Source organism: Cherax quadricarinatus, chromosome 2 (assembly GCF_038502225.1).
Source record: "Cherax quadricarinatus isolate ZL_2023a chromosome 2, ASM3850222v1, whole genome shotgun sequence".
NCBI classification, from domain to species: Eukaryota; Metazoa; Arthropoda; class Malacostraca; order Decapoda; family Parastacidae; genus Cherax; species Cherax quadricarinatus.
In genome coordinates, this window is record NC_091293.1 from 61,576,563 (window position 1) to 61,594,306 (window position 17,744).

At 52.6% G+C, this 17,744-nt stretch overlaps 1 protein-coding gene across 3 annotated transcripts in view; it reads left to right on the top strand.

Annotated features, from left to right (window-relative positions):
* Positions 1-17,744, top strand: part of uif (sushi, von Willebrand factor type A, EGF and pentraxin domain-containing protein uif) — a 452,196-nt gene that overhangs the window by 134,672 nt on the left and 299,780 nt on the right. For all 3 annotated transcript variants that reach the window (XM_053785483.2, XM_053785566.2, XM_070088717.1), the window contains exon 3: positions 9,171-9,201. In XM_053785483.2, coding sequence (XP_053641458.1) covers positions 9,171-9,201 — 31 coding nt within the window. The remainder of the gene's footprint in view (positions 1-9,170; positions 9,202-17,744) is intronic.

The window sequence follows — 17,744 nt, forward strand, 5'->3', positions numbered from 1 at the left end:
GCTGGGGGGATAAACCGTGATGCTGGGGGGATACACCGTGATGCTGGGGGGATACACCGTGATGCTGGGGGGATACACCGTGATGCTGGGGGGATACACCGTGATGCTGGGGGGATACACCGTGATGCTGGGGGGATACACCGTGATGCTGGGGGATACACCGTGATGCTGGGGGATACACCGTGATGCTGGGGGGATACACCGTGATGCTGGGGGGATACACCGTGATGCTGGGGGGATACACCGTGATGCTGGGGGATACACCGTGATGCTGGGTGGATACACCGTGATGCTGGGGGGATACACCGTGATGCGGGGGGATACACCGTGATGCTGGGGGGATACACCGTGATGCTGGGGGGATACACCGTGATGCTGGGGGATACACCGTGATGCTGGGGGATACACCGTGATGCTGGGGGGATACACCGTGATGCTGGGGGATACACCGTGATGCTCGGGGATACACCGTGATGCTGGGGGATACACCGTGATGCTGGGGGATACACCGTGATGCTTGGGGGATACACCGTGATGCTGCGGGGATACACCGTGATGCTGGGGGATACACCGTGATGCTGGGGGATACACCGTGATGCTGGGGGATACACCGTGATGCTGGGGGATACACCGTGATGCTGGGGGATACACCGTGATGCTGGGGGATACACCGTGATGCTGGGGGGATACACCGTGATGCTGGGTGGATACACCGTGATGCTGGGGGATACACCGTGATGCTGGGGGATACACCGTGATGCTGGGTGGATACACCGTGATGCTCTGGGATACACCGTGATGCTGGGGGGATACACCGTGATGCTGGGGGATACACCGTGATGCTGGGGGGATATACCGTGATGTTGGGTGGATACACCGTGATGCTGGGGGGATAGTCCGTGATGCTGGGGGGATATTCCGTGATGCTGGGTGGATACACCGTGATGCTGGTGGGATATTCCGTGATGCTGGGGGGATATACCGTGATGTTGGGTGGATACACCGTGATGCTGGGGGGATATACCGTGATGCTGGGTGGATACATCGTGATGCTGGGGGGATATTCCGTGATGCTGGGGGGATATTCCGCGATGCTGGATGGATTTACCGTGATGCTGGGTGGATACACCGTGATGCTGGGGGGATATTCCGTGATGCTGGGTGGATACACCGTCATGCTGGGGGGATATTCCGTGATGCTGGGTGGATACACCGTGATGCTGTGGGGATATTCCGTGATGTTGGGTGGATGCACCGTGATGCTGGGGGGATATTCCGTGATGCTGGGTGGATATTCCGTGATGCTGGGTGGATACACCGTGATGCTGGGTGGATATACCGTGATGCTGGGGGATATACCGTGATGTTGGGTGGATATTCCGTGATTACGAGGGGATATACCGTGATGCTGGGGGGATATACCGTGATGCTGCGGGATATACCGTGATGTTGGGTGGATACACCGTGATGCTGGGTGGATATTCCGTGATGCTGGGTGGATATTCCGTGATGCTGGGTGGATATTCCGTGATGCTGGGTGGATACACCGTGATGCTGGGGGGATATACCGTGATTCTGGGTGGATATACCGTGATGCTGGGGATATACCGTGATGGGTGGATATTCCGTGATTCTGGGGGATATACCGTGATGCTGGGGGGATATACCGTGATGCTGGGGGGATATACCGTGATGTTGGGTGGATGCACCGTGATGCTAGGGGGATATTCCGTGATGCTGGGGGGATATTCCGTGATGCTGGGGGGATATACCGTGATGTTGGGGGGATATACCGTGATGTTGGGTGGATGCACCGTGATGCTGGGTGGATATTCCGTGATGCTGGGGGGATATTCCGTGATGCTGGGGGGATACTCCGTGATGCTGGGGGGATAGACCGTGATGCTGGGGGGATATACCGTGATTCTGGGGGATATTCCGTGATGCTGGGTGGATACACCGTGATGCTGGGGGGATATACCGTGATGCTGGGTTGATACACCTTGATGCTGGAGGGATACACCGTGATGCTGGGGGGATACACCGTAATGCTGGGGGGATACACCGTGATGCTGGGTGGATACACCGTGATGCTGGGGGGATAAACCGTTATGCTGGGTGGATACACCTTGATGCTGGGGGGATACACCGTGATGCTGGGGGGATACACCGTAATGCTGGGGGGATACACCGTGATGCTGGGTGGATACACCGTGATGCTGGGGGGATATACCGTGATGCTGGGGGGATACACCGTGATGCTGGGGGGATACACCGTGATGCTGGGGGGATACACCGTGATGCTGGGGGGATACACCGTGATGCTGGGGGGATACACAGTGATGCTGGGGGGATACACCGTGATGCTGGGGGGATACACCGTGATGCTGGGGGATACACCGTGATGCTGGGGGATACACCGTGATGCTGGGGGGATACACCGTGATGCTGGGGGGATACACCGTGATGCTGGGGGGATACACCGTGATGCTGGGGGATACACCGTGATGCTGGGTGGATACACCGTGATGCTGGGGGGATACACCGTGATGCTGGGGGATACACCGTGATGCTGGGGGGATACACCGTGATGCTGGGGGGATACACCGTGATGCTGGGGGATACACCGTGATGCTGGGGGGATACACCGTGATGCTGGGGGATACACCGTGATGCTGGGGGATACACCGTTATGCTGGGGGATACACCGTGATGCTGGGGGATACACCGTGATGCTTGCGGGGGGATACACCGTGATGCTGGGGGGATACACCGTGATGCTGGGGGATGCACCGTGATGCTGGGGGATACACCGTGATGCTGGGGGATACACCGTGATGCTGGGGGATACACCGTGATGCTGGGGGATACACCGTGATGCTGGGGGATACACCGTGATGCTGGGGGTGATACACCGTGATGCTGGGGGATACACCGTGATGCTGGGGGATACACCGTGATGCTGGGGGATACACCGTGATGCTGGGGGATACACCGTGATGCTGGGGGATACACCGTGATGCTGGGGGATACACCGTGATGCTGGGGGATACACCGTGATGCTGGGGGATACACCGTGATGCTGGGGGATACACCGTGATGCTGGGGGATACACCGTGATGCTGGGGGATACACCGTGATGCTGGGGGATACACCGTGATGCTGGGGGATACACCGTGATGCTGGGGGATACACCGTGATGCTGGGGGGATACAACTTGATGCTGGGGGATACACCGTGATGCTGGGGATACACCGTGATGCTGGGGGATACACCGTGATGCTGGGGGATACACCGTGATGCTGGGGGATACACCGTGATGCTGGGGGTATCACCGTGATGCTGGGGGGATACACCGTGATGCTGGGGGATACACCGTGATGCTGGGGGATACACCGTGATACACCGTGATGCTGGGGGGTGATGCTGGGGGATACACCGTGATGCTGGGGGGATACACCGTGATGCTGGGGGATACACCGTGATGCTGGGGGATACACCGTGATGCTGGGGGATACACCGTGATGCTGGGGGGATACACCGTGATGCTGGGGGATACACCGTGATGCTGGGGGATACACCGTGATGCTGGGGGGATACACCGTGATGCTGGGGGATACACCGTGATGCTGGGGGATACACCGTGATGCTGGGGGATACACCGTGATGCTGGGGGGATACACCGTGATGCTGGGGGATACACCGTGATGCTGGGGGTGATGCTGGGGGGATACACCGTGATGCTGGGGGATACACCGTGATGCTGGGGGATACACCGTGATGCTCGGGGATACACCGTGATGCTGGGGGGTGATGCTGGGGGGATACACCGTGATGCTGGGGGATACACCGTGATGCTGGGGGGATACACCGTGATGCTGGGGGATACACCGTGATGCTGGGGGATACACCGTGATGCTGGGGGGATACACCGTGATGCTGGGGGATACACCGTGATGCTGGGGGATACACCGTGATGCTGGGGGATACACCGTGATGCTGGGGGATACACCGTGATGCTGGGGGATACACCGTGATGCTGGGGGATACACCGTGATGCTGGGGGGATACACCGTGATGCTGGGGGATACACCGTGATGCTGGGGGGATACACCGTGATGCTGGGGGATACACCGTGATGCTGGGGGATACACCGTGATGCTGGGGGATACACCGTGATGCTGGGGGGATACACCGTGATGCTGGGGGATACACCGTGATGCTGGGGGATACACCGTGAGGTTGGGGGATACACCGTGATGCTGGGGGTGATACACCGTGATGCTGGGGGATACACCGTGATGCTGGGGGATACACCGTGATGCTGGGGGATACACCGTGATGCTGGGGGGATACACCGTGATGCTGGGGGATACACCGTGATGCTGGGGGATACACCGTGATGCTGGGGGATACACCGTGATGCTGGGGGATACACCGTGATGCTGGGGGATACACCGTGATTCTGGGGGATACACCGTGATGATGGGGGATACACCGTGATGCTGGGGGATACACCGTGATGCTGGGGGATACACCGTGATGCTGGGGGATACACCGTGATGCTGGGGGATACACCGTGATGCTGGGGGATACACCGTGATGCTGGGGGATACACCGTGATGCTGGGGGATACACCGTGATGCTGGGGGATACACCGTGATGCTGGGGGATACACCGTGATGCTGGGGGATACACCGTGATGCTGGGGGATACACCGTGATGCTGGGGGATACACCGTACACCGTGATGCTGGGGGATACACCGTGATGCTGGGGGATACACCGTGATGCTGGGGGAGACACCGTGATGCTGGGGGATACACCGTGATGCTGGGGGATACACCGTGATGCTGGGGGATACACCGTGATGCTGATGGATACACCGTGATGCTGGGGGATACACCGTGATGCTGGGGGATACACCGTGATGCTGGGGGATACACCGTGATGCTGGGGGATACACCGTGATGCTGGGGGGATACACCGTGATGCTGGGGGATACACCGTGATGCTGGGGGATACACCGTGATGCTGGGGGATACACCGTGATGCTGGGGGATACACCGTGATGCTCGGGGATACACCGTGATGCTGGGGGATACACCGTGATGCGGGGGGATACACCGTGATGCTGGGGGATACACCGTGATGCTGATGGATACACCGTGATGCTGGGGGATACACCGTGATGCTGGGGGATACACCGTGATGCTGGGGGATACACCGTGATGCTGGGGGATACACCGTGATGCTGGGGGATACACCGTGATGCTGGGGGGAAAAACCGTGATGCTGGGGGGATACACCGTGATGCTGGGGGATACACCGTGATGCTGGGGGGATACACCGTGATGCTGGGGGATACACCGTGATGCTGGGGGATACACCGTGGTGCTGGGGGATACACTGTGATGCTGGGGGATACACCGTGATGCTGGGGGATACACCGTGATGCTGGGGGATACACCGTGATGCTGGGGGGGGGATACACGGTGATGCTGGGGGATACACCGTGATGCTGGGGGATACACCGTGATGCTGGGGGATACACCGTGATGCTGGGGGGATACACCGTGATGCTGGGGGATACACCGTGATGCTGGGGGGGGGATACACCGTGATGCTGGGGGATACACCGTGATGCTGGGGGATACACCGTGATGCTGGGGGGATACACCGTGATGCTGGGGGGTGATACACCGTGATGCTGGGGGATACATCGTGATGCTGGGGGATACACCGTGATGCTGGGGGATACACCGTGATGCTGGGGGATACACCGTGATGCTGGGGGATACACCGTGATGCTGGGGGATACACCGTGATGCTGGGGGATACACCGTGATGCTGGGTGATACACCGTGATGCTGGGGGATACACCGTGATGCTGGGGGATACACCGTGATGCTGGGGGATACACCGTGATGCTGGGGGATACACAGTGATGCTGGGGGATACACCGTGATGCTGGGGGATACACCGTGATGCTGGGGGATACACCGTGATGCTGGGGGATACACCGTGATGCTGGGGGATACACCGTGATGCTGGGGGATACACCGTGATGCTGGGGGGATACACCGTGATGCTGGGGGATACACCGTGATGCTGGGGGGATACACCGTGATGCTGGGGGATACACCGTGATGCTGGGGGATACACCGTGATGCTGGGGGGATACACCGTGATGCTGGGGGATACACCGTGATGCTGGGGGATACACCGTGATGCTGGGGGATACACCGTGATGCTGGGGGATACACCGTGATGCTGGGGGATACACCGTGATGCTGGGGGATACACCGTGATGCTGGGGGATACACCGTGATGCTGGGGGATACACCGTGATGCTGGGGGGATACACCGTGATGTTGGGGGGATACACCGTGATGCTGGGTGGATACACCGTGATGCTGGGGGATACACCGTGATGCTGGGGGATACACCGTGATGCTGGGGGGATACACCGTGATGCTGGGGGATACACCGTGATGCTGGGGGATACACCGTGATGCTGGGGGGATACACCGTGATGCTGGGGGGATACACCGTGATGCTGGGGGATACACCGTGATGCTGGGTGGATACACCGTGATGCTGGGGGATACACCGTGATGCTGGGGGATACACCGTGATGCTGGGGGATAAACCGTGATGCTTGGGGATACACCGTGATGCTGGGGGGTGATGCTGGGGGATACACCGTGATGCTGGGGGATACACCGTGATGCTGGGGGGATACACCGTGATGCTGGGGGGATACACCGTGATGCTGGGGGATACACCGTGATGCTGGGGGATACACCGTGATGCTGGGGGATACACCGTGATGCTGGGGGATACACCGTGATGCTGGGGGATACACCGTGATGCTGGGGGATACACCGTGATGCTGGGGGAAACAACGTGCTGCTGGGGGATACACCGTGATGCTGGGGGATACACCGTGATGCTGGGGGGATACACCGTGATGCTGGGGGATACACCGTGATGCTGGGGGATACACCGTGATGCTGGGGGGATACACCGTGATGCTGGGGGGATACACCGTGATGCTGGGGGGATACACCGTGATGCTGGGGGATACACCGTGATGCTGGGGGGATACACCGTGATGCTGGGGGATACACCGTGATGCTGGGTGGATACACCGTGATGCTGGGGGGATACACCGTGATGCTGGGGGGATACACCGTGATGCTGGGGGATACACCGTGATGCTGGGGGGATACACCGTGATGCTGGGGGATACACCATGATGCTGGGGGATACACCGTGATGCTGGGTGGATACACCGTGATGCTGGGGGGATACACCGTGATGCGGGGGGATACACCGTGATGCTGGGGGATACACCGTGATGCTGGGTGGATACACCGTGATGCTGGGGGGATACACCGTGATGCTGGGGGATACACCGTGATGCTGGGGGGATACACCGTGATGCTGGGGGGATACACCGTGATGCTGGGTGGATACACCGTGATGCTGGGGGATACACCGTGATGCTGGGTGGATACACCGTGATGCTGGGTGGATACACCGTGATGCTGGGGGGATACACCGTGATGCTGGGTGGATACACCGTGATGCTGGGGGATACACCGTGATGCTGGGGGATACACCGTGATGCTGGGGGATACACCGTGATGCTGGGGGGATACACCGTGATGCTGGGGGGATACACCGTGATGCTGGGGAATACACCGTGATGCTGGGTGGATACACCGTGATGCTGGGGGGATACACCGTGATGCTGGGGGATACACCGTGATGCTGGGTGGATACACCGTGATGCTGGGTGGATACACCGTGATGCTGGGGGATACACCGTGATGCTGGGGGGATACACCGTGATGCTGGGGGATACACCGTGATGCTGGGGGATACACCGTGATGCTGTGGGATACACCGTGATGCTGGGGGGATACACCGTGATGCTGGGGGGATACACCGTGATGCTGGGGGATACACCGTGATGCTGGGGGGATATACCGTGATGCTGGGGGGATACACCGTGATGCTGGGGGATACCCCGTGATGCTGGGGGATACACCGTGATGCTGGGGGGATACACCGTGATGCTGGGGGATACACTGTGATGCTGGGGGATACACCGTGATGCTGGGGGATACACCGTGATCCTGGGGGGATACACCGTGATGCTGGGGGGATACACCGTGATGCTGGGGGATACACCGTGATGCTGGGTGGATACACCGTGATGCTGGGGGGATACACCGTGATGCTGGGGGATACACCGTGATGCTGGGGGATACACCGTGATGCTGGGGGGATATAAGTTTGGCAGCCAAGTATTATTTAGATTACATTTATGAGTACTAAACAAGGTAATGTACACTATCAAGTCTGTCTCTCGGTGTATATACAATATGAGGTATTTCTCTCTGTGTATATACATCATGCTTATAATGCATGTTTATATGTAACCTGTTTCCTGTGATCTTATTGTACACCATAAAGTGTATATACACGGAGAGGTGTATATATCTGTGTGTATATACACGGAGAGGTGTATATATCTGTGTGTATATACACGGAGAGGTGCATATATCTGTGTATATACATTGATAATTTAATTTAATCTCTCTTATATACATTAATCAATATTTTAAGTATTAAAGTATCGTTGACTGTTGACTGTGAGGTGAAATTCACCCTTAATGACCCACGTGTAGCAGATATACTTTGATGATTAAGATATATATACAACAGTTAGATCTACTTATACATATATATACAACAGTTAGATCTACTTATACATATCAACAATAAAGACACCTAAGTGTTGCACATGTGTCTTGATCATCAGGTTGTCGGTATTTTAAACCACTGTCAACATAGGCTTTAAACCAGGTAAATCAGATATAGATCTGGTCTTGGTTACGAACTATCTCATCAGGTTAACTTGTCTAGTTTTTTCAATAACCAGTTCGTGGGTTTTACAGGAGTTTGTCAGACGTTTTATGTTCAGGGATATTTCATGACTCATCTCTTGTTTTAGTAGTGATTTTTTTGTTTCTACTTATCTTTATATGAGGATTTTTATTTTATCTTTAATATTCATTACTTTAGTTTGAGTGAAGTTGTTAATTAGTAACTAGTGTTACCATGATAATAACTCTTCTCTTTTGTTTCATCTTACAGGCGGATGATCACCTCTATCACTGTCCAGGCGGTGAGTGTTGACATGACCAGACTGTACTGTTGTTCTCTTGTTTCTTACAGTCTACCAGACTGTACTGCTGCTCTCTTGTTTCTTACAGTCTACCAGACTGTACTGTTGTTCTCTTGTTTCTTACAGTCTACCAGACTGTACTGTTGTTCTCTTGTTTCTTACAGTCTACCAGACTGTACTGTTGTTCTCTTGTTTCTTACAGTCTACCAGACTGTACTGCTGCTCTCTTGTTTCTTACAGTCTACCAGACTGTACTGTTGTTCTCTTGTTTCTTACAGTCTACCAGACTGTACTGCTGCTCTCTTGTTTCTTACAGTCTACCAGACTGTACTGTTGTTCTCTTGTTTCTTACAGTCTACCAGACTGTACTGCTGCTCTCTTGTTTCTTACAGTCTACCAGACTGTACTGTTGTTCTCTTGTTTCTTACAGTCTACCAGACTGTACTGCTGCTCTCTTGTTTCTTACAGTCTACCAGACTGTACTGTTGTTCTCTTGTTTCTTACAGTCTACCAGACTGTACTGTTGTTCTCTTGTTTCTTACAGTCTACCAGACTGTACTGTTGTTCTCTTGTTTCTTACAGTCTACCAGACTGTACTGCTGCTCTCTTGTTTCTTACAGTCTACCAGACTGTACTGTTGTTCTCTTGTTTCTTACAGTCTACCAGACTGTACTGCTGCTCTCTTGTTTCTTACAGTCTACCAGACTGTACTGTTGTTCTCTTGTTTCTTACAGTCTACCAGACTGTACTGTTGTTCTCTTGTTTCTTACAGTCTACCAGACTGTACTGTTGTACTCTTGTTTCTTACAGTCTACCAGACTGTACTGTTGTACTCTTGTTTCTTACAGTCTACCAGACTGTACTGTTGTACTCTTGTTTCTTACAGTCTACCAGACTGTACTGTTGTACTCTTGTTTCTTACAGTCTACCAGACTGTACTGTTGTACTCTTGTTTCTTACAGTCTACCAGACTGTACTGTTGTTCTCTTGTTTCTTACAGTCTACCAGACTGTACTGTTGTTCTCTTGTTTCTTACAGTCTACCAGACTGTACTGTTGTACTCTTGTTTCTTACAGTCTACCAGACTGTACTGCTGCTCTCTTGTTTCTTACAGTCTACCAGACTGTACTGCTGCTCTCTTGTTTCTTACAGTCTACCAGACTGTACTGCTGCTCTCTTGTTTCTTTTAGTCTACCAGACTGTACTGCTGCTCTCTTGTTTCTTACAGTCTACCAGACTGTACTGCTGCTCTCTTGTTTCTTACAGTCTACCAGACTGCACTGCTGTTCTCTTGCTCATAGAGCCTCCCGCTTGTCTTGCTGACTCACATCAGTATGATCGAGGGACCGAGTCAGTGGTCTCTACACTTTGACCAACTGCTAGACCAACAACTCCCATATTTACATGTGTCTGTATACACTAACGCAAGAGTAATCACCTCTTCTCAACCTCCTCAACAGTGCCAGTATCATTAAACATTGTTTGCTAACTTTCTTCGCGGTAGTAAGTACCAGTGTCACCGTGGTATTGTCTGTGGCCACAGCCGCAAAGGTCGAGACTGTGAACCAAACTGTTCACTTCTTAGAAACTGGTAAGTTACCTGGGCAGAATTGTTCAGACCTACGGAAAATTGGACAAAACAATACTCGCTCTCTATTTTTGTTTGTTTTTATTTACACGACACTCATGTGTGTCCTTTGTCCACTTTCACTCTGACAGATCTTGTAACGGCGATAATAACTCAGCGTTGTGTTGATTACGATACTTAAGAGGCGTCACTAAATATCTTTCGAACGAACGTTACACAACGAGCATTCACTGGGAAAGCGTTTCGCTCTGAGTAGAGCTTTATTAAGCCATGACTTGATCAAACTACTCAGGGATATGTTGCCAAAGCAAAAGCTTCTTTTGTCATTAGCACTTTTTCTTGACTATTGTCGACAATAATCCTCTAAATGCAGTACTGCTGACTCAGCATGAGAGTGATATTACACATTCTTGCACATAAGAGGAACTTCCAGCACCATCAGTAACTGTTACTCCCCCCATGATGGTAGTTACTTCCTCAGTTACTTCCCCCATGATGGTAGTTACTTCCTCAGTTACTTCCCCATGATGGTAGTTACTTCCTCAGTTACTTCCCCCATGATGGTAGTTACTTCCTCAGTTACTTCCCCATGATGGTAGTTACTTCCTCAGTTACTTCCCCCATGATGGTAGTTACTTCCTCAGTTACTTCCCCCATGATGGTAGTTACTTCCTCAGTTACTTCCCCATGATGGTAGTTACTTCCTCAGTTACTTCCCCCTTCCTCAGTTACTTCCCCATGATGGTAGTTACTTCCTCAGTTACTTCCCCATGATGGTAGTTACTTCCTCAGTTACTTCCCCATGATGGTAGTTACTTCCTCAGTTACTTCCCCCATGATGGTAGTTACTTCCTCAGTTACTTCCCCATGATGGTAGTTACTTCCTCAGTTACTTCCCCATGATGGTAGTTACTTCCTCAGTTACTTCCCCCATGATGGTAGTTACTTCCTCAGTTACTTCCCCATGATGGTAGTTACTTCCTCAGTTACTTCCCCATGATGGTAGTTACTTCCTCAGTTACTTCCCCCATGATGGTAGTTACTTCCTCAATTACTTCCCCCATGATGGTAGTTACTTCCTCAGTTACTTCCCCATGATGGTAGTTACTTCCTCAGTTACTTCCCCATGATGGTAGTTACTTCCTCAGTTACTTCCCCATGATGGTAGTTACTTCCTCAGTTACTTCCCCATGATGGTAGTTACTTCCTCAGTTACTTCCCCATGATGGTAGTTACTTCCTCAGTTACTTCCCCATGATGGTAGTTACTTCCTCAGTTACTTCCCCCATGATGGTAGTTACTTCCTCAGTTACTTCCCCATGATGGTAGTTACTTCCTCAGTTACTTCCCCATGATGGTAGTTACTTCCTCAGTTACTTCCCCCATGATGGTAGTTACTTCCTCAGTTACTTCCCCCATGATGGTAGTTACTTCCTCAGTTACTTCCCCATGATGGTAGTTACTTCCTCAGTTACTTCCCCATGATGGTAGTTACTTCCTCAGTTACTTCCCCCATGATGGTAGTTACTTCCTCAGTTACTTCCCCATGATGGTAGTTACTTCCTCGGTTACTTCCCCATGATGGTAGTTACTTCCTCAGTTACTTCCCCCATGATGGTAGTTACTTCCTCAATTACTTCCCCATGATGGTAGTTACTTCCTCAGTTACTTCCCCATGATGGTAGTTACTTCCTCAGTTACTTCCCCATGATGGTAGTTACTTCCTCAGTTACTTCCCCCATGATGGTAGTTACTTCCTCAGTTACTTCCCCATGATGGTAGTTACTTCCTCAGTTACTTCCCCCATGATGGTAGTTACTTCCTCAGTTACTTCCCCCATGATGGTAGTTACTTCCTCAGTTACTTCCCCCATGATGGTAGTTACTTCCTCAGTTACTTCCCCATGATGGTAGTTACTTCCTCAGTTACTTCCCCATGATGGTAGTTACTTCCTCAGTTACTTCCCCATGATGGTAGTTACTTCCTCAGTTACTTCCCCATGATGGTAGTTACTTCCTCAGTTACTTCCCCATGATGGTAGTTACTTCCTCAGTTACTTCCCCCATGATCTTAGTTACTTCCTCAGTTACTTCCCCATGATGGTAGTTACTTCCTCAGTTACTTCCCCATGATGGTAGTTACTTCCTCAGTTACTTCCCCATGATGGTAGTTACTTCCTCAGTTACTTCCCCATGATGCTAGTTACTTCCTCAGTTACTTCCCCATGATGGTAGTTACTTCCTCAGTTACTTCCCCCATGATGGTAGTTACTTCCTCAGTTACTTCCCCCATGATGGTAGTTACTTCCTCAGTTACTTCCCCATGATGGTAGTTCCTCAGTTACTTCCCCATGATGGTAGTTACTTCCTCAGTTACTTCCCCATGATGGTAGTTACTTCCTCAGTTACTTCCCCCATGATGGTAGTTACTTCCTCAGTTACTTCCCCATGATGGTAGTTACTTCCTCAGTTACTTCCCCATGATGGTAGTTACTTCCTCAGTTACTTCCCCATGATGGTAGTTACTTCCTCAGTTACTTCCCCATGATGGTAGTTACTTCCTCAGTTACTTCCCCATGATGGTAGTTACTTCCTCAGTTACTTCCCCCATGATGGTAGTTACTTCCTCAGTTACTTCCCCATGATGGTAGTTACTTCCTCAGTTACTTCCCCATGATGGTAGTTACTTCCTCAGTTACTTCCCCATGATGGTAGTTACTTCCTCAGTTACTTCCCCATGATGGTAGTTACTTCCTCAGGAAACAGTGTATGTCTTCTGACACTGGTTATGTTAACCTGAGTATACTGGCTAGTATGTACTGGATAATGTGTGTTAATGTGTGGGTATTGTATGTGTTAATGTACTGGGTAATATATGTTAATATGCTGGATAATATATGAGTTAATATATGTTAATGACGTGGGACTGGTGGCTCCTACAATTCGGTCCATGGTATTTGTGGTGCTACTGTTGAGAAACAGTGACCTTGCATGTAGGCTGGAAGGTAGGTAGGCAGGCTAGGCAAGCAAGCAGGAACGCAGGCAGGCTGGAATGTAGGCAGGCATGGCAGCAAGCCGGCCAGACAGGCAGACAGACAGACAGACAGACAGACAGGCAGGCAGGCAGGCAGGCAGGCAGGCCAGGCAAGCAGGCAGGCAGGCAGGCAGGTCAGGCAGGCAGGCAGGCAGGCAGGCCAGGCTTGGTGAAAGGGGAGACTCACGCCGGCCTTTCCCAACATTTCCAGGACGGATGTAACACACACCTACACACCTGCACACAACTATACTACGTAAAACACACCTGCACACAGAGTCATACACACCATTGCGAGACATCACTGAGAGACATACACATCGCTGAGAAACATACATCACGGTGTACATCCTGCCCACTAGGCTTGAAGTGTGTTGCGTCAGACATTTATCAGCCAGTCTTCGAGGTTATCTTCTTTAATGCATGGCTGTTTTATACACTACGATGTATCATTATACACATATTCTCCCACATAATACAGCAATACAATACAACAATACACTCCCGAGACGGTTTCCACACAGTCACCACAGTGATAACCATCTTCACTATATTCTCTCATACTTTATAAATCAACTAAATATATATTAGAATTTATAGTCAGAGCTTAACATAGCTTTCCCACGAATATAATAATAATAATAATAATAATAATAATAATAATAACACCAATAGTAATAGTAATTTAAAGCATAAGGTTAATACATTGTAGTTAGTGTATTGTGCTCAAGACAGTTTTTAAAGGCAGTGTCTACGTATATTCTTACTAAATTGTTAATATAAAAGATGACCTTCTTTTCGCGTGATATATTTTGATTATGTCTCCTTCGAAGGAGTTAAATCGTTAACGGTTGATGTGTCTTGTAAGAACGCTTCGAGAGACCACCTGGCCCATGATAGGCGGGTCAAACTCACCCACCCACACCCACTCGTGTACCCGTCCACCCTGTATTCTAAGTTACCTGAAGTTCTCCCTTCTCATTGACGATACCTGGGACTCTGTCCCACTCATTTATAACTCTATTAATAAAACAGTGCTTCCCAGTACTCTTTCTAAATGTGGATTAGTCCATGTCGATTATTATTATTATCATCATTATGGAAAGAGCTAAACACGTAAGGATTATAGAGCTCCTGTGGGGAGGGCGGACAAGACAAGAAAGTTTAGGTAAAACCCTTGTGGGGTGAGCGGGGAAGTGAGGATATTGGAAGAGTAGATTGGTGAGAGGAAGGTTATGAGTAGAAGAGATAGTACCAGGGCTTAACCCAGAGGCTAGGCGCTCATGGGGCGGACTGGAGAAGCAGGAGTAGTCTGAGGACAAGACTGCATCGTTCTTAGTTGGTGAAAGTCTTGATTCATGGGTAGCTTGCAGCAGGCTTGGTCGCAGGAGGGGAGGCAGGTGGGAACAACAGAGGCAGCTCAGTTGTAGGTGTTATTTAGCGTGGAGCATTTGAGGAAGAGCCAGGTACAAATTTCTTTAAATTGGTTCTGGAGAGGTGGTACAGTTTTGCTTTATTACCAAAATTAAAACGGGATGGTTTTATGAACTCCAGAATTTGGGTAAGAGTGAAATGGTGTGGAGTTTCACAAGAGAATTTAACAGACCCAGCACATAACCATCTGTACAGTTCTGTGCAGGTCATGGTGTCCTCATTCGAAGATGTGTAGAAAGTGAATGCTCAGGTGGAGGGATGGAAGATATTCAGGTTCAGTTCAGGGAACAGGAGCACAGATCCAATTCCCCAGAACAAGAGCCCCTCACCAGCATCAAGGAACCTCCCCTGAAGGGTTGAGTGAAGAAGTGTACAGTGTAGACGGAACGTTCCATCAATAAAGACACCCAACTGTTGCACTTGGGTCTTAATTTTCAAGTTCACTTTGAAGCAGTGCAAATTTACTAATACATTTATCATTAATTAAACATCTTGGAGAGGACTCCGTGCAGTAGCTAAAGAATGCCTCTACTGATCCCCTTCAAACTTTAAGTGGTGATGCACCTAAGTATAGGATAGTGTTCAGTAAGTTTATTCTATGTAGATATACACTTGATGAGTTACTAACGTAGTTAACAACTTGGGATAGTTGAATTGAACAGTTACTGTTGAATAACTCTGCTGCTCTGCTTCAAACTTCCTTGACGGTGGTGGCGGCAGCGGTAGTGGCGGTGATGGTGGCGGCAGCGGTAGTGGCGGTGATGGTGGTGGTGATGGTGGTGGCAGCGGTAGTGGCGGTGATGGTGGCGGCAGCGGTAGTGGCGGTGATGGTGGCGGCAGCGGTAGTGGCGGTGATGGTGGCGGCAGCGGTAGTGGCGGTGATGGTGGCGGCAGCGGTAGTGGCGGTGATGGTGGCGGCAGCGGTAGTGGCGGTGATGGTGGCGGCAGCGGTAATGGCGGTGATGGTGGCGGCAGCGGTAGTGGCGGTGATGGTGGTGGTGATGGTGGTGGCAGCGGTAGTGGCGGTGATGGTGGCGGCAGCGGTAGTGGCGGTGATGGTGGCGGCAGCGGTAGTGGCGGTGATGGTGGCGGCAGCGGTAGTGGCGGTGATGGTGGCGGCAGCGGTAGTGGCGGTGATGGTGGCGGCAGCGGTAGTGGCGGTGATGGTGGTGGTGATGGTGGTGGCAGCGGTAGTGGCGGTGATGGTGGCGGCAGCGGTAGTGGCGGTGATGGTGGCGGCAGCGGTAGTGGCGGTGATGGTGGCGGCAGCGGTAGTGGCGGTGATGGTGGCGGCAGCGGTAGTGGCGGTGATGGTGGCGGCAGCGGTAGTGGCGGTGATGGTGGCGGCAGCGGTAGTAGCGGTGATGGTGGTGGTGATGGTGGTGGCAGCGGTAGTGGCGGTGATGGTGGCGGCAGCGGTAGTGGCGGTGATGGTGGCGGCAGCGGTAGTGGCGGTGATGGTGGCGGCAGCGGTAGTGGCGGTGATGGTGGCGGCAGCGGTAGTGGCGGTGATGGTGGCGGCAGCGGTAGTGGCGGTGATGGTGGCGGCAGCGGTAGTGGCGGTGATGGTGGCGGCAGCGGTAGTGGCGGTGATGGTGGCGGCAGCGGTAGTGGCGGTGATGGTGGCGGCAGCGGTAGTGGCGGTGATGGTGGGGGCAGCGGTAGTGGCGGTGATGGTGGCGGCAGCGGTAGTGGCGGTGATGGTGGCGGCAGCGGTAGTGGCGGTGATGGTGGCGGCAGCGGTAGTGGCGGTGATGGTGGTGGTGATGGTGGTGGCAGCGGTAGTGGCGGTGATGGTGGTGGTGATGGTGGTGGTGATGGTGGTGGTGATGGTGGCGGCAGCGGTAGTGGCGGTGATGGTGGTGGTGATGGTGGCGGCAGCGGTAGTGGCGGTGATGGTGGTGGTGATGGTGGCGGCAGCGGTAGTGGCGGTGATGGTGGTGGTGATGGTGGCGGCAGCGGTAGTGGCGGTGATGGTGGTGGTGATGGTGGCGGCAGCGGTAGTGGCGGTGATGGTGATGGTGGCGGCAGCGGAAGTGGCGGTGATGGTGGTGGTGATGGTGGCGGCAGCGGTAGTGGAGGTGGTGGTGGTGGTGGTAATGGTGGCGGCAGCGGTAGTGCCGGTGATGGTAGTGGTGCTGGTGATAGTGGCGGCAGCGGTAGTGGCGGTGATGGTGGTGGTGATGGTGGCGGCAGCGGTAGTGGCGGTGATGGTGGTGGTGATGGTGGCGGCAGCGGTAGTGGCGGTGATGGTGGTGGTGATGGTGGCGGCAGTGGTAGTGGCGGTGATGGTGGTGGTGATGGTGGCGGCAGCGGTAGTGGCGGTGATGGTGGTGGTGATGGTGGTGGTGATGGTGGCGGCAGCGGTAGTGGCGGTGATGGTGGTGGTGATGGTGGTGGCAGCGGTAGTGGCGGTGATGGTGGTGATGGTGGTGGTGATGGTGGTGGTGATGGTGGCGGCAGCGGTAGTGGCGGTGATGGTGGTGGT